We start from the raw sequence: 18,532 nt of genomic DNA on the forward strand, positions 1-18,532 counted from the left end.
TTCTGGATATATGCCCAGGAGAGGTATTGCTGGATCCTCTGGTAGTATTATGTCCAATTTTCTGAGGAACCACCAAACTGATTTCCAGAGTGGTTGTACCAGCTTGCAATCCCACCAACAATGAAGGGAGTGTTCCTCTTTCTCCACATCCTCGACAGCATCTGCTGTCACCTGAATTTTTGATCTTAGCCATTCTGATTGGTGTGAGGTGGAATCTCAGGGTTGTTTTGAGTTGCATTTCCCTGATGATTAAGGATGTTGAACATTTTTTCAGGTGCTTCTCTGCCATTCGGTATTCCTCAGGTGAGAATTCTTTGTTCAGTTCTGAGCCCCATTTTTAATGGGGTTATTTGATTTTTTGGAGTCCACCTTCTTGAGTTCCTTATATATATTGGATATTAGTCCCCTATCTGATTTAGGATAGGTAAAGATCCTTTCCCAATCTGTTGGTGGTCTTTTTGTCTTATTGACGGTGTCTTTTGCCTTGCAGAAGCTTTGCAACTTTATGAGGTCCCATTTATCGATTCTCGATCTTACAGCACAAGCCTTTGCTGTTCTATTCAGGAATTTTTCCCCTGTACCCATATCTTCGAGGCTTTTCCCTACTTTCTCCTCTATAAGTTTCAGTGTCTCTGGTTTTATGTGGAGTTCCTTAATCCACTTAGATTTGACCTTGGTACAAGGAGATAGGAATGGATCAATTCGCATTCTTCTACATGATAACCGCCAGTTGTGCCAGCACCATTTGTTGAAAAGGCTGTCTTTTTTCCACTGGATGGTTTTTGCTCCCTTGTCAAAGATCAAGTGACCATAGGTATGTGGGTTGATCTCAGGAAAAGACCACTGTTTTACACAACATGGAATAAGTTAGAGCAGGGATGCCTGGGTCTCAGCACTTGACACACCCATGTAGGTGCTTGGGTTCCAAACTCAAGGCCTCCTGCTTACAGGGTAGCCACTCCCTCCCAGCCCCTTGCCATCCTACTCCCAGCAAAACATCACTGCTCCAGGCCAGGAGGATCTTGACATTGTGCCAGAACCTAGACTATGATGGTGGTGTGGTGGGTGGTGGGGGTGTCTGAAACACAACCACATGGCCCTGAGGAGACCTTTGTCCAGCTCATAATGCTGGAAATTTTCCTTCATATCCTCAGTATACATCGTTACTCTTCCCAAGCCTCAGGAAGTTGTGTGGAAGAAACCATCACATATCTCTTAAGACAAGTTGCCTGCACCACCATAAAGGCCTCAGAATATTTCAGCTTTTACCCACCCCTATTTCTTCTGGAAATGTAGCCAAGTGGAATTGCTTCAATGTGTGTAGAGGATTGGCTTTGGGGACTGTCATTGCAAAGTCATATATGAGACCACTCAGAATTCTTTACATTGGGAAACAATCTGTAATATGACCACAAATAGAAGTGGCCCGGGCTCTGCCCTCAGTACTGCCAAGGAGCAGCTAAGGACTGGGACCTGCATGTCATAGGTACTGAGGAAGAAGAGCAAGGAATAACAAACCCAGACTATGGAGCAGGGGGTGTGTGGACATGTTTAATGTTTATACAGGTATATCTTAACATTTTTCAACTACTAACACTTTGGTAGATCTTTATTTGTCCTTTTAAATATGTTTGCAGCTGGAAGGTTGGCTCAGAGGTTAAGAACATGTGCTGCTCTTGCAGAGGACCAGAGCTCAGCTCCCAGCATTCACATCAGGTGCCTCACAGCCTGTGACTACAGCTGCAGGAGAGTTTTACACTTCAGTGTCATGCTGTTGCTCAGAAAGTTTGGACTTGGGATTTCAGATCTTTGGGTTTGGATTAGGGATTCTCAACATCTATCACCGCAGTGAGGTAGTGACGTGGCATGGACTACCCTAGGGAGTGACGAATGTGCAGGCACAGGTCTGTCACCCAGCACTTGGAAGGTGGAGGCAGAAGGATGGGAGTTCAAGGTCATCCTCAGCTACATAGGAGATTCATGGGCAACCTGGACTAATGAATCCTAGTCCCCAAAACAAACAGACCCACATTCTGTGTCTATGTGTCTCTTTTCCAAATGTGATAGTTTTTTTTTTTTTTTTTTTTTTTAAGCAAATGAAAAAGAAAAAGAAAATCCTGGAGGGATGCCCATTAAATGTGATTAGTGGCTCTCTCTGGGCATTGTGGCTATGGATAATATTTTTATTATATTCACTTATTTATTTGTGGGGGTAGGGCAAATATGTGCCACAGTGTATGTATAGAGGTAAGAGGACAATGTGTGTGTGTATGTGTGTGTGTGTGCTCGCGTGTGTGCAGAAGGGGGGGTCTTTCTTTCCATCCTGTGTGTTCTGAGGCTTGAATTCAGATCATCAGTCTTGGTAGCAAGAGCTTTACCCTCCTCACTCTCCCTGAATTTTTTCTGTGTCTTTTTTTTTCCTACTAGTGCTCTCTGAATTTCCCACAAGAAAGCTATGTTTCTTTGTATTACTGCTACTTCTATTACTTAGTGCCTTACAATAATTAAAGCATAGAGTTTTCTTTTAGTCTTTACGGAGTGGGTATGCAGAGTTGCCATGGTCAAAGATGCAAAACCAAAGGTCTGGGGCCAGGCAGGGACTGAGAGTGCCTGAAAAAGTTCCCACGAGCCTGCTGAGTCTGTGCAGAAGGCTCCGCATCTGCTTTAGTCCATTTTCTGCTACTACGGCAGAATACCCAGGAACCCATGATTTGTAAAGAAAAGAGGTTGATTCTAGTGAAGGCCCGAAAGCTCAAGTCTGGGTGATGTCCCATGCTGCATCATGATGCAGATAACACTAAGGTAGCAGGTTCATCATGATGCAGAAAACACTAAGGCAGCAGGTGCATGCTGGAGTGGTGAGCAAGCTGGAAAATGGGGCGTGCCTTAGGACAAGCTGTTTCCTAGGTCATCCAGGCCTGTTTGAGGAGGAACTACCGTGATCATGTCTCACAGACCCCAGCCTCTCTCCACTCTATTATCCTAGGGACACAAGTCACATTTTAACCGTAGCACCGTGGGTTTTCGGTTTTAGAAGATTCCTTCTCACACATGCTGTCAGCCCATTTCATATGTTTGCCCCTGTGGTGTGTCATGACTGCCAGGGCATGGCTGTTTTCCAGAGCAATAGCACAGTTTTCCCTGTAGGAATTCTTACTTTTTGGAGAAAGAGGATCTCACTGTTTCCCAGATGGAACTTGAACTCACCGCCCTCCTGCCTCTGCCTCCCTGCTAGCTGGGATGACAAAACACACCTCCTATTTCTGGTGGGATTTTTTTTTGAAAGCCCTGGTGGCCTTAAAGTCCTGACACCAGTCTATTGTCCACACAGGCCAGCTGGACATCATCTCCATGGCTGAGACCAGCATGATGCCAGAGGAGATCGAGCTGGAGATGGCGAAAATCCAGCGTCTCCGTGAAGTCCTGGTCCGTCGGGAGTCAGAACTCAGGTTCATGTGAGTGAGTGGGGAAGAAAGGGTTGAGGTATGGAGGACAGAGGCATTCTGGAGAGCACAAGGGTGACTGAGCATCACACACTAAGACTGAGCCCCTAAAAGCAACAAGAAAATCCCTTATGGATATCACATGCTCTCAGAAGCAACTCAGATTAAACTAACTAACTAACTCACTAACTAGCTAGCTTCCCTCTTTCCTTCCTTCCTTCCTTTTTCATTTTGGTTTTGTTTTTTTGAGACAGGGTTTCTCTGTATAACAGCCCTGGCTATCTTGGAACTTACTATCTAGACTAGGCAAACCTCAAACTCACCTGCCTTGGCCTCCTGAGTACTGAGATCTAAGGTGTTGCACCATGCCCAGCGTAAACTCAGTTTTCTTAATTAAGATAATATTTAAAGAAAAAATAGAATACTAACAATTTATAACATCCTGACTTTTGGTGAGGGGAGACAGGATTAAGGTCACCATGAAAGATGGGTCAAGGGCTTTTTTTTTTTTTTTTTTTTTTTTTTCTGGAAAATCCAAGCTTCCTGGAAACTTTACGAAGTTTGTCTTTATGTTTCAACTTTGCTACTTTAGGTGGGAAATATTAGAAACTGGTTATTTGTGGCATTTTTCAAAAGCTCTGCTCTCTGGTCTGTCACGTGGTAGGTGTGTTTTTGTTGTATTGAGAAATGCTTTTGAATTCCCTATCTCCTTGGAACTGGGCTGGGCTTGACTCCTGGGCTCAAAAAAGATTGTTAGAATACTAACAATATGAGATCCTGTAGGGGATGCTGTGACAGCCACAACCCTGATGAAATTATTCAGGTATGTGTACACACAAGTGTATATATGCAGCTGTGTATACATGCTGGTATGTGTGTGTGTGTGTGTGTGTGTGTGTAAAGGCAGGTATGATGTTTAGATATAATTTTTTAATTATATAAACATATAAAATACATGATTTTTACAAATATTATTTTTTTATAAAAAAAAAGGAATCTTAGATTCTCACTATAACCTAGAGAAGTGGATGTTGTTATCTCTACTATCTCTTACTTTGCTTTGTTTTGTGACAGTGGCTCACTATGTATCCCAGGCTGGCCTCTCCAGTGCTAAATACTGATGTGCACCACCATGGTCAGCTGTTAGTAACATGTTAAACAAGACTCCTGGGTTGAGCTTGGGCTACCCACAGATACTGCCCTGGTGTGAGGCAAGAGCACACTGTCTGCACTGAGGAGGTCAATTAAAGCTGAATGAATCTAGTCAGGTGACTCAGACTCCCTGAGCTTTGGTACCCCCCAGTGCAGAAGGAGAGCATCTTTCTCTAGGGCTGCCTGGTGATCTGTGTCCCCAGAGCTCAGGATTCCCAGGGGATGGAACAGAGAATCTTCCAAAAGAAAATATGTTTCTACAAATTGGGTTCTACCAGGCACAGCAAAGAGTTTGGAGATGGGGACATCTTCCAACACCTTGGAACCTAGGGTGACTGGAAGAGGACTTCCAAACACCAGACTCTGCAAGGCCAAGGCACAGCTACCTTCCCTGGTTCTATGAGAGGTCTCTATAACCAAAGAGGACCCACAGCTGTTCCTAAACTTGAAGATGCTTATGTTCAAGTGAACTTAGTTCCATCAGGCAAGAGCTGTGTTTGTGTGTGCACTGCAGAGTCCCCTAGGCCATGCAAACAGTGGGCTAGTACTGATTTGATTCCTAAGCAAGCATACTGCCTAGGCCACTGGACATGAAATGCATGGGAACTCTAAAAAGATAGTAAGTGACCTGGAACTGTGTTCTTATAAAATAGAAAACAAAACATAACAGGTAGCTGAGATGGACAAACCTCTCAGCTGCCTGTCTGCTAGATGGGAAGCTGGGGAGCACCACCCTCCAGACAGGCCAGGCCATCATTCTCTCCTTTGCTGACTTTTTTTTTTCCAGCCCTGGCTATGCAGCAGGGTGTATGATTATCCCATTTGGCAGAGGAAGAAACTGAGACTCTAGGTTAAAGGAGCTGCCAGAGGCCTCCAAGATAGGAAAGAGGAGGTTAGAACTGATGCCTAGTTTCCCCTTCATGTCCGCTCTCTCAGTATAACATTCTGGTATTGTGTCCCCCTCTGTAAAATGGAGAGCAATACTGATTAGAGCCACTCAGTCTACTCCGAATGTGGCAGGTCTTGACTTAAGGCTTCACTGGCAAGACGGCTGCTAATAGGATCCCTTGGAGGAAGGGCCCAGAACATTCCCAGTTTACAGATAGAAAACAACGTTCCCTCTGTCTGGAAATAAGCAAACCAAAACATAAGGCTTCAAGAAACAACCATCACCTGTTATGCATTAAAAATAAGACAAAAATTACAAGGCGGCTTTAGAGGACTGAGGACCTCTTCAGCCTGGAAGTTCTTATGATGGCTGGAGGATGTGTTTGCTGCTTCAGGAGCAACAGATGCCAGTTTGTGAGGAAGGAAAAAAGGGAAGGAAGGAGAGAAGGAAGGAGGAGTGTGGAAGGGAAGGGGAGAAGGGGGAAGAAAGGAGAAGAGAGGGAAGAAAAGGGAAGGGGAGGGAAGGAAGAGGGGCTGTAGGAACTACATCTACCAAAAATTGATGAGTGTTACCTGCCTATGGTTAGGAACTTATCCCCCCTGCCCCACCCACCTCTCTCTCTCTCTCTTGCATGCACACTCTCTTGGCCTAAAGTAAGAGGGAGACCTTGTCAGACTCTGTACTCTGTTGAGTGTTTCCAGGCTCATGGCAGAATCTCTGCCTGACCTGAACCTAGCAGCCTTTGGCTGTACCAATGTCAGTCATGGCCACAAGGAGATTGGCTGTGTCATACATGCTCATAAGCCCACAGCTGCTGTGTGACCCATGAATTAGCCTGAATTCCACAGTCCAGGTGGCAGCCTGTGTGCAGATCCTATTCAGATCAGGTCTAGGGGCAGCTGCCATCTATCCTTCTGCTCATTCCTTATCTTGATGGCTGTTCTGCCTCTGGGATGCCTGGCATATGTCTCCTCTTTCTCTTGCCAGAATGATGAGTAGAGAGAAAGGGAGACGCACCCTTTCCCTGAGCCCTGGTGAGGGTTCAGAAGCTTCTCCTATTACTTGGACCCAAGGCAAGGCAGCTAAGAGCTTCTGTTTCCTTGGGGGCTCTGAGATGCCATATAGTATGCCCTACACATGGCATAATTTACTCACAGAAACCAACAAAATGTCATTTCTATTCTTCCCTTTGTGGATGTACAAACTGAGGCAAGAGAGACATGAGTCACTCAGGATCCGTAGCTAGTGTACAGCAGAAGCACAGTTTGCCCCCACAATGTCTGTCGTGGGGGCAGAGCCTCCCTGAAGCTAATCCCAAGGCAAATATCCTATGTCCCTTAATTGCCCAGCCCTTTTGGAAGAGAGGTGAGCTCCTGCTTGGTTGCGCGCAATGCCCACAGTGAGTTTTGTCTTGTTTCCCCCATCTTTGTCAGGTCCCCAAGAACCTGGGACACAGCTCACACCATGGACCACACATTGCACTACAGAGCCCTCTCTGACTTATTCTCCAAAGGAGCATCAGCATCCACAAGGAGTCTGGGGCAGCTCCTTTTTCCTCCACAGCACTCAGGTATTCCTGAGAGGCCTTCTCAGCCCTCTAGGCCTTACCTAGAGCCACCTGATGACTGCCAGGTGTGTAGGCTTCTGACAAATCGCTGTCTCTGGTTGCTCACCTACATTTTCCAGGTCTCCTTTAGCTGAGCACTCCCTGGGGTCTCCTGGATTCTCAGCCTCAGCACTTCAGCCAAGGGAGAAGCCACCTCCTCGGACTTACTGTGGAACCTTACTAACCAGCACTGCCCCAAGTGTCCAAGCTGCAGCCACTGCTCTTCACCCACCGACCACACCCTTCTCCCTAACATTTCCCACCGTCCTCCTGGCTCCATGTGCCCGCTCACTGCTGCAGCCCCCAGCTTGCCAACATTATCCCATCTACTCAGGGTCAGGTCCCAAAGAAACTCAGGACAAAGGGCTAAGTGAGATGCCTGCTAACATATCAAAGCAGATGCTGGCTGCCAGGTTCTTCCAGCAGCACAAGTACCTGTTAGAGAGTCCTCAGTCCTTCTCACCCAGTCTTCTCTCTACTCTAAACCTCTCCAGCCCAGGGGCTGGGTTCACTTCCCTTCCCCCAGCCTCTCCCTTTCTATATAACCCAGACATTTTCGCACGCTCTTGATCCTCAGCTCTTGGTTCCTGGTTCCCTTTCTTGCCCTCTCTCCTCTTTGCTCTCTCTTCTCTTCCTTCCTCTTCCCAGCCTCCCTAAGCCGTGGCCTGGTACAGCTGGACCCTTCTAGATGCCTCTGCTGAACTCTCCCTCATATCTACAATAAAACCCTTCTCCTTAACCTTGGAGTAGTCCTGTCTTGAGTTGAGAGTAGGGGGCAGACACAAATCAAGTTGGGTATCCTTTCTTTAGATATAAACTGTGCTAGGCATATTTCTGCTCTGATAACAAACAACTAGGATAGTGAATTCATAAACAAAGGGTTCTCTGGGCTCATTGTTTCAGGTCTGTGATTGGTTAACCTCATTGCTGTGAGCCTGGGATGAAGCAAGATACCTTGGAGAGGGAGGCAGAAGAGATGGGGTCCTATAACACTTTATGAAAGAATTCCCCCAAGACCTAACTTTCTCTTACTAGGCTCCACCACCTTCTAACAGCACCATGCTTGGGGCCCATCCTTTAACACATGAGCCTGTGGGAGATTGTAGATACAGGGTACAGAATTACTGTTTGGGACTGCAAGTCCTAAGCCCCAAGTTAGTAAAGCCAGCCCACGAGGAGCTCGCTCTGGAGCCTTGTTTCTGCAAGGATTCCTGGGCACCTTTGTAATGGTTCATTTTGATTGCCAACTGGAATGGGTTTAGAATTACCAGGGGACACAGCTCTGGGTATGTCTTAGTCAGGGTTTCTATTCCTGCACAAACATCATGACCAAGAAGCAAGCTGGGGAGGAAAGGGTTTATTTGGCTTACACTTCCATGTTGCTGTTCATCACCAAAGGAAGTCAGGACTGGAACTCAAGCAGGGCAGGAAGCAGGAGCTGATGCAGAAGCCATGGAGGGATGTTCTTTACTGGCTTGCTTCCCCTGGCTTGCTCAGCCTGCTCTCTTATAGAATCAAGACTACCAGCCCAGAGATGGCCCCACCCACAAGGGGCCTTTCCCCCTTGATCACTAATTGAGATCTTGTGGAGGCATTTCCTCAACTGAAGCTCCTTTCTCTGTGATAACTCCAGCTGTGTCAAGTTGACACAAAACTAGCCAGTACAGGGTATGTATGAGGGAGTTTCCATAGGGGTTTAATTGAAGTGGGGTGATCATTGCTCAATGTGGGAGCACCACTCACTGGGCAGGGAACGCAGACTAAATGAAAAAGGAGACAGGAGAAAGCCACTTGGAGACAGGAGAAAGCAACACCCATCGCTCTGCTTCCTGATGGGAGATGTGATGTGACCAAGTGTCTCAGGTTTCTGATGCCATGCTTCAGATATGATGGAATGCACCCACAAATAGGAAGCCCAAATGGGTCCTTCCACTCTTCTACTGCTCTTTGCTAGCTATTGTATCTTAACAGGAAAAGTAACTACGACACTCACATATTGATATTTTTTTAGCCTTCTGCTGGGCCATGGCTCACAGTAAGTGCTTCCTAAGAAAAAGATGTGTCAAGACACCCAGACCCATGAAATAAAGTTATAGCCACAGTCAGGTTACAAGGCCATGATCAGGTACATAGCCTAGTCATAAAGGAGCCCTCAGTGCTGTGTTTCCTAGTCTGAATACCTAGCATGTCTTCCATTTAGCTTGCCCTGTGGCTCTGAACCTACAAAATGGCATTTTGAGATCTCTTTGCTGAGGTTTGTTTATCTTTATGAACTTTCCTACAAAAAGGTCACAGAGCCCCTGGGTCTCACAACCCTCCCATATCCCCCGCCCCTGCCAGCAGCAGCCAGCAGGCAGCTGGAGGCTAATGCTGGAGCTGTTCTCCTGGGCACTCTTGTTCCTCCTTTCCTGTCCTGCTGCTACAACCTCAGGCTCCTTGTCTTTCTTTTCATCCCAGCCAGGGATCACATCATTAACTTGTAATAACTCCTGCAGCCCTTGGCTGCCTGGCTTAGCTTCTCTTTGTCTCATATCCCTCCTTGTTCCTACTGTTTATCTGAGTTCCGGAAAATTAAGTATCTTCAGCCTCCCAGTGGAGTGGACCGGTTCTCTCTACCCTCCACCCGCTGGTTGGATTTTCATAAAAGAGATATGTGGCCTGCCTCTCAGCTTGCTCCAGGCATTTGCAGCATTTAATCAGCCTGAGTCAAACCTGCATCAGGCAATGAAGATAATTGTGTGAAGGGTATATCTCAAGATATACCTCAGGTCCCGGGATTCTAACATTTCCAAAGCTGTGCTTGAACCCTTAGAACCATGTCATTAGGAAACATAATGTTTGAGGAAAAGTGCAAGTCCCAAGAACCTGACCAAGATCCCAAGAGGGACAACAGATGCACACACGGTAGACAGCATCTATGCTTAGAAGATTCCCTGTGTATTGATGTATTGATCCCCACAGATGCACACACGGTAGATAGCATCTATGCTTAGAAGACTCCCTGTGTATTGATGTATTGATCGTCACAGCTCTAGAGGAGGAACATGTCTTATACTCATTTTATAGATGAGGAACTGTGGTACCGAGTGGTCAAGTCACTATGCCCAGGCTTGCACGGTTTCTGATAAACTGATAAGCTGATAGTGATATGACCTGGGTTCTCTGCGGAGTGAGGATTGGGATAAATGAATGGTTTTAGGTGTAGTTTCTGTTACCAACTGTGTGACCTAGAACAAATATTTGCCCCGATGAAGCCTCAGTTTCTCCATTTGTACAAAGGGGACAAGTGTGTCTCCCTAGCAGTGCTGTAGCATGGGGCAAATTAGCATGGTACATATAAAAGCTCTTTCCTTTAATCCCTAGCACTATGTTTTGAGGGAGGGTGAGGTACCATGATAGCATCTTCCCCTTCAGATTCCTGTCTTGAGAGTTCCTCCCATGGGAGAAGCTTAGGCTAAGGGGCTGTCCCAAGAGTCTCTGATGATGGGTTGTCTCTGGATGTAGCTCTAATAAGTCTGTAGGGCTGAGTGCATAGCACAAGTAGTAGACTGAGTGCTTGCCTAGTTGTAAAGGAAGCCCTGGGTTCATCCCCCAAACTGTAGGCCTAGCACTGTAATCCTAGCACTCATGATGAATCAGAAGTTCAAGGTCATCCTTGGCTACATAAGCCTGACGCTACATGAGACCCTGTTTTAAAATTGAACACGTCCAACTTTTCCGCTGTGCCCAAACTATATCATTCTTTTAATTAACAATCTGTGTCTTTCTCTTCCCTTTAACCTGTTAGAAAGAGCTTCAAGCTAAGAGCAAAACGAAGTACAGAGTGTTTATGTAACATGTCTCAGCCACACTCTGCCCTGCTGCACTCTAATTTTAAATAGTATATCTCAGAATAGATCACTGTTGCTTGAGCCAGGTGTGAAGATGCTGGGCTGCATCCTGCCTCTCGAGAACTCTGGAAGTGTCATGGTTACATGGTCCAGAGCAGGTAGGGGTAGGCAATGAGTGGCTCCACTCCTACCATCCTCAATTCTGAGACTCACAAAGTCTGAGCTCACTCAACCTTACCAGTTCTGTCTGAGAGCACAGTCCACTTGCCCCACATGAAGAGATACCCTTAATTACAGACGATCTAAAAGCATCTCATGGGGCTGGGGAGATGGCTCAGCAGTTATGAGCACTGACTGCTCTTCTGAAGGTCCTGAGTTCAATTCCCAGCAACCACATGGTGGCTCACAACCTCTGTAATGAGATCTGATGCCCTCTTCTGGTGTGTCTGAAAACAGCTACAGTGTACTTACATTTAATAAATAAATAAATCTTTTTTTAAAAAAAGGCATCTCATTTTGACAAAAGATGAAAGAACTGGAGGAGCAGTAAGGGAACTAAGGAAGAGGTCTGGAGAAAACAGGAGTGGATGGAGGAGCAAGAGAGAGGAGAGAAGACAGACCACAGATGGCTAGATTTCTGATCTCATTGTGTTTGTTTTAAGGTGGGGTCTTCTTATGTAGGTCAGGGTGGCCTCAAGCACATTGTCATCCTGCTCCAACCTCCTGAGTGCTGGGACCCAGGAGTATATTGTAGCCCTCATGCCTTGCTCCCCTGAGGAATTTCTGAAGGTTTTACAGATTGTGGGGTGGGTTTAGGTCATCTGAAGAGAGCTCGGGCCTGGAGCTGTGACACAGGGTGGGATGCAGCACAAGGTGGAAGGGTCAAATATCTCACACACCCAAAAAAATGTCTAGGAGCTCAGTGTGCTGGTACATATCTGTTATCACAGCATTTGGGAGGCAGAGGCAAGAGGATGGTGAGTTGGAGACCAGCCAGGTCTCTTTAGTTAGATCCTCTTTCCACCTATAAACCCACAAGCAAGTCTCCAGTCTTTGAATTGGGATCTTGAACATGCTAGGTACGTGTTCTACCACTGAGCTACATCCCAAACTCAATACTGTGATTTTGTTGTTGCTGCTTTGAAGCACGTATTGCTCTACCACATAAAGAAATAAAGGTAGAAAAACATATGGGAGAGCACAAAAATCCTGCTCATGAGCAGCAGACAAAGACTCCACAATGCTCATAAGAGCCTCGTTTGCAGTGGAACACTCAAAGCAAATCCAGAAGCAACCCAAATTTTACCAGAGGTAGAAAGCACACATTGTTTTGTGGCCTAGTTATATGTGGGAATAATATACAGCCATGCATCAGCATCAGCATCAGGCATGCACACAGTACATCTCACAAGTAAACAATGCACTGAGGAGCCCTCCATCTACTGGTAACACACTTGGTGCAGAAACATGAGAACCTAAGACTATGAGAATCCCCCAAACCTACATAAAAAGAGGTATATGGTGGTGGTGGTGGTGGTGGTGGTGGTGGTGGTGGTAGTGGCAATGCATGTCTATAATTCTAGCTCTGGGAGGTTCAGACAAGAGGACACCTGAGGATTACCAGCCAGCCAGCTTTGGCTTAATCAGTGAGATCTAGGGCAATGAGAGAGCCTGTTTCATAAACTAAGGTGGGTGGCATCTGAGGAAGGACACTGAGGCCCCCCTGGCCTCCACATGCACCTGTCCATCCAAACTCAAAATAAAAAGCATGGTAGGGAAAAGACTACTGTGAAGATGGAAATATATAAAAATCAAAGTCTATAATGATGCAGGCATCAATTTTCATAGTATGGGTATAAAATAAAATATTAGCATAAATGATTAGCCAGCTCGTGGTAGGACTTAGCTGTAAGGGAATGTGGGAGCTGTGAGGAGACAGGGTATAAGGCCTCTAAGTGCCTGTGGCAGCCAGTAGCAGTTAGAGTAATCCTTCAGCAATCTTTTCTCTGAGGGAACAAAGCTTGATTCAATGGGGCCAGCACTCCCTGTGACTGGCGAGAAACTCAGAACTCTTTTAACTCTTAAGGGGCCAGAGCTGATTGCTTCTGGCAATTAATTCCTGCTGATAGCAGCAGGGAATTAGAAAAAGGAGGAATTTAACTACTTTGGCTGGTGGTGAGAAGCTCTTAGCTCTTTAACTTAGGGGCATGGCAAGCTGGCAAGAATCTTGGAGCTCATTATCTCTTTGTGATCTGGCAAGAAAGAAAAGTCATGCTTATGTGTGCATGCACGCGCGCACGCACACACACACACATACACACACAAGAGATAAAGCAGAAAGGCACTCTAACTCACAAGTTTCATCAATTTCATATGTGTACATGCATACATACATTCATATATATACACACATACCTACATACATATACACATACCTACCTACCTACACATACACACATACATATATACATATATATCCATGCAGTTGGTGAATGGAGCAGGGCCCCAAAGAGCTTACTCCCACACTTTATTTTTGCTCTCAGCTTTTATACCTTTTCAGACAAAAGTTCTCTATGTAAGAAAAAAATTATCTTGCAGATAAAATGTTACACAAGAGGGAGTTACAGCAAGACAATTGATTACATGGTTTTCTAAACATTTTACAGTCCATAAGTTCATAGTAAGTTCAAAGCAATAGTTCATGTCATAGGTCAAGAAGGTTTAAGGAGTTATATCAGAATGGTTTACATGTCTTTCCATTAAGACTTGTACCTGACTAAACATCTCTTCTATATTTTCTAGCTCCACAAAGTAAGTTCCCTGTAAATTTAAAGCCATAGTTATTAAGCAAGCTTTTTGTCAAGAAACAAATCATCTGTCTTGTGTCTTATTATTTTGGAGTCTTGTGTAGTAAAACTAGTCAATCATTTATTTTCTGTTCTTGCATCCATAATAAATTGCCCAATCATAATTTATGATCTTAGTTATCAAGATCAGTGGCCTCATTCCTAACCTAGAAGGATTATTTCCCTTGATTGTAAATATATTCCAAGCCTATTTCTCTTCTCAGTGCTTTCAGGTTTTCAGAACTCTGTTCAGCTTTTTTTTTTTTTTTTTTTTTTTATTCTACAGGAAGTTTCAAATTATTTGAATCAATCCAGGAGTTCTATAAAATCATTATCAGGAATTACAAAATCATCAATTCATCTAAACAGCACCATTATGTGAAAGTACATGTGATCTTCATATTGATTGTGTAGGAAATTTACCCAACAGAGTGAGTAAATGCCCAGGAAACAATAGGCAACGAGGGTTTTCCTACGCCGTGTCAGATAAGTGAGGAATATAGCATGGAAAGATATATCAGCACAAAGCAATCCTAGGACAAAGACCCGAGAGTCCTTGCCTCTTTAGAGCATACCCAGCACAGCCATGGTGGGGAGATAGTGGGTCATCTCCAGAAAGCTCACTTCCTTACACGGCCTTCCCTACATGACTTCTGCCAGGTTCTATGGATCAAGTTGTCAGGCTTTTACCAGCTGAGCCATCACCTTGGCCCCACCCCTCAGGCCCTAACCCTAACCCTAACCCTAACCCTAACCCTAACCCTAACCCTAACCCTAACCCTAACCCTAACCCTAACCCTAACCCTAAGGTAAGATAAGGGCACTGAGCCCATCCTCGAGGGCAAAGCCCTCTGATTTATCACCTCATAAATGTCTCACCACTTAATGTTGTTGCTGAGGACTGAGTTTCATTCAACATTAACTCTAACCTCTGTTAGCATTCTTCAGCCCTGACCCTCCCCTTCATGCTTCCTTCAGCTTGTCACTTCACAGATGTGCCAGGACCCTTCTCCCATTGGAACCTTTGTGTCCCTGCTTTCACTCTGTTTATGCCTGGTCAGTGTTTTGCCTGAACCTGGCTTAGATCCCCAGTTCCTGCCCTACTTTCCTCCCCCAGGACTATGGTTTGAACAGGGAGCATTCCCTACCTATAAACTGATAGGGGACCCCCAGGGGGAAAACATTAAAAGATGGGGCTTTTGATTATTAAATGGGAGGAGGAACTAGTGCCTATAATGGTTAATCTTCATTGTCAACTTGACAGGATTTAGAATTATCTGGGAGACATACCTTTGGGAATGCCTACAACTGAGTTTCTAGATTGGGTAATTGAGGTATAAAGACTCATTCTGAATGTATGCTGGGCTTTCAGCTTTGTTGTTTATAAACCACCTAGTAAATCAAGCCACAGTGGCTCCAGTGAACTCTAACCCCTGAATAATGCTTCTTCTTTGGGATGGTTTGTATATGCTCAGCTCAGGGAGTGGCACTATTAGAAGGTAAAGACCTGTTGGAGTAGGTGTGGCCTTGTTGGAGTAGGTTTGTCACTGTGAGTGTGGGCTTTAAGACCCTCATCCTAGCTGTCTAGAAGTGAGTCTTCCACTAGCAGCCTTCAGATGAAGATAATAGAATTCTCCACTCTGCCTGCACCATGCCTGCCTAGACGCTGCCATGTTCCCACCTTGATGATAATGGACTGAACCTCTGTAAGCCAGCCTCAATTAAATGTTGTCCTTTATAAGACTTGCCTTGGTCATGGTGTCTGTTCAGCAGTAAAACCCTAACTAAGACTTTCTTGTTGCAGAGTTCAGATGGAGGGTTACATCAGAGAAGCCACCCCACACTTCCCCATCTGTGTCCAGCCCTAACAATGCCACTGTGCTCCTGGGTATATGTGTGTGTTCATGCATATGCAAGTGCTCATGTATGCACATATGTGTGGAGGCACATACATTATTATTATTCAGGCCCCTGATATACTATTATGTCACTATTATTATGTGTTTATATGTGTCCTTTCATATGTGAGTTGGTGCATGTGGAGGCCAGAGGACATACTCTTTAGGAACAATGTCCACCTTCTTTGAGACAGGGTCTCTCATTGACCTGTAGCTCACCAATTTGACTAGAATGGCTGGTCATCAAGCCCCAGAAATTCTCCTGTCCCCATTTCCATAGTTCTGGGATTAGTCACCTATTACCAAACCTGACATTTTTGTGCATACTGGGGATCAAACCCAGGCCCTCATGTGTGTGGAACAAGCATTTTATCAGTTAAGCCATCTCTCCACTCGATCATCTTCTAGAAGGCTTTATCTGTGTTTGTAAGTCTAAATATGAGTTCCACATGTCTTATTGGATACTCATCTCTACTAGGGCCACCAACACTGAGTCATCTACTCTCATTTTTTACAACATTAGTGGAAATGTTACAGGCCCCTGATATTCAGACAAACCCACTTCTTCACTTGGTGAGTGGGTCAGGTCTCTGCTTACTGCTTCTCCCACTGTCTTCTTGTCCCATTTCAAGCTGCCCTGAAGTCAGTGGGTGTGAGCTCTAATGGCCATGGGAGTGTGTGCCCAGGCTTCAGGAATAGACAGTGCTGCTACAGCTCCCAGTGTAGACACTTTGAAAAGTAGGTTTCCTTCTCTGTGACTGTGGGGACAAGGTATAGAGACCCAGTCTTTATGCAATAGCCACTTGTTCTCTTTACTGTCTTGGAGGACAGAAGTCTTGGCAATCACCTCCCAAGGACACAGTTGAGGCATCTGAGATATTCCTATCTTTGCCTTGGCTCCTGGAAGAGATCCTTTCCTGCTTCTGCAGCTGTGTTTCTTGCTGCTTTGTGAAATTTCCCTGGGGAGACATGAGCAAACATCTACTTAGATAGGTCCTAGATGATCAAAGAAATGATTCTGACAAGATAGCTTGGTGAACTTATTGGGCCCATTTAAGGAGCAAGGCTGAGGAGTTACTTACAGGAGCCTGGATAACCACAAACAGCCACACCCCTGAAAAGTTTTATGTTAGCATGATGACCACGGGTCACTTAGGGTTGCATATATGGGTCTGTTCAGATAACCTTTTGTGTTAGTTTGAATAAGCTGGGCCTATGGACAGTGGCACTATTAGGAGGTGTGGCCTTGTTGGAGGAAGTGTGTCACTGGGGAGAGTGTCTCTTTGCAGCAATGGAAACCCAAGCTAAGACAGAAGTTGAGACTTATGGGACTTTTAAAATTGGACTACATGTATTTTACATTATATTAAGGCTAGGTGTAGCCTCGAAAGACTTGTGTATTTGAACAAGCCCATGGGGGCCAGGGAGTGTGTCACTCTGGGGGTGGGCTTTGAGAGTCTCCTTCTAGCTACTCTCAGATCAAGATTTCTCAGATCAATATCATTGCATTTCAGAGCAATGGAACCCAAACTAAGACACCTTCCATATATGTCATAGCTTCCAGCACTGACGGAGGCCACCTGCATCTAGGTACAGCTAGGAGGAGCTGCTGGAGCTAGTGGGCAAATCTCAGGTAGATCGTCTTTGCACCCTCTCATGGAGAAAATTCCAACAGGACCCATCCTAAGGGGGCATTTGCAAGTTGGCACAGTTGTTCTGATTAAGAGGGCCACAGTAGACCAGGGAGATGAGTCAGGGAATAAAATCCTTGCTGTGGCAGAGTTCAGATTCTAGCACCCACATAAAAGCTGATGGTGGGAGCAAGCGCCTATAACCAACACTAGAGAACAGAAACAGGCAGGTTCCCCGAGCTCGCTACTGTAGCAGCACTGTCTCTAGATTTAGTGAGAACAGTCTCAGCAACAATTGAGATGGAGAACAATAGAGAAAACTATTCAAAGCCAACCTCTGGCCTCTACATATGCAGAAATAGGGAGCTCACTTGGAGAGAGAGAGAGAGAGAGAGAGAGAGAGAGAGAGAGAGAGAGAGAGAGAGAGAGAGAGAGAGAATTCAGCAATGATCATTATACTCAGAAGATAGCATCCAAAACCACTTGCTTTTGTTTGCCTGTAGCCCCTTCCTCTGTCTCTGAAACCCTCACTATACTCTCTTTAATGTCTCTCAGCAGAAATTGTTGTGCCATTCTCTCTCCTTCTTAGAGGACATCTGTGTGTCCATCTACCACCCACTTGAATGATTCTGGGGACCCTGGACCTTCATTTAAGTCATGCCTGCAACATTACTTTTTGCTACATATAGTAGCAGGCTCCCAGGTCACTAGAAAAGTTATCTTTGGAACCATAATCCTGTCCTTTACACTGAGTGGCCATAACAGTTCATTTAAGGACTAAGCTTAACTCTCAGGGGAACAGAGGCAGAGATAGGCATAGCTTGGAGGTCGTTGCTCAACCTGAGCTCATTTATATCAGACCAAGAGCAAGCACAAAACTAAAAACAAACAGAATCTACTTACTTAACAATAGCCATCAACATTTAAAGTTTTAAAAACAAAGGCTATAAGATTTGAGTTCTTTACAATTTAGGGAAATTTTACTTTTGAGCTTAAGAAGACTCTCCTAGTAAGGTACAAGATATTCGGAAAAACCTGACAAATGAACACAGAACATCCTGAAGGAGAAAACAGTTAGATTTTCCCATGCAGGCATCAATATCTATCTGATACCATAAATGAAACAAAAAGGTGAACAATATCGAAGCATAACAGTTCCACGGAGGGAGAACTTGCTGGAAGGCTCTGTGTCAAGTCCAGCTTGGTGAACCCATGAGAGTGTTGGGGTTATTTACAG

The 18,532-nt window shown here is 45.1% G+C and overlaps 1 protein-coding gene across 1 annotated transcript in view; it reads left to right on the forward strand.

Annotated features, from left to right (window-relative positions):
• The window catches only part of Bmerb1 (bMERB domain containing 1), a 123,898-nt gene that overhangs the window by 66,054 nt on the left and 39,312 nt on the right, over positions 1-18,532 (forward strand). Inside the window, exon 2 of the mRNA XM_021185296.3 lies at positions 3,332-3,455. Coding sequence (XP_021040955.1) covers positions 3,332-3,455 — 124 coding nt within the window. The remainder of the gene's footprint in view (positions 1-3,331; positions 3,456-18,532) is intronic.

Source organism: Mus caroli, unplaced genomic scaffold (genome assembly GCF_978045245.1).
Source record: "Mus caroli unplaced genomic scaffold, Mus_caroli_1 scaffold_17, whole genome shotgun sequence".
NCBI classification, from domain to species: Eukaryota; Metazoa; Chordata; class Mammalia; order Rodentia; family Muridae; genus Mus; species Mus caroli.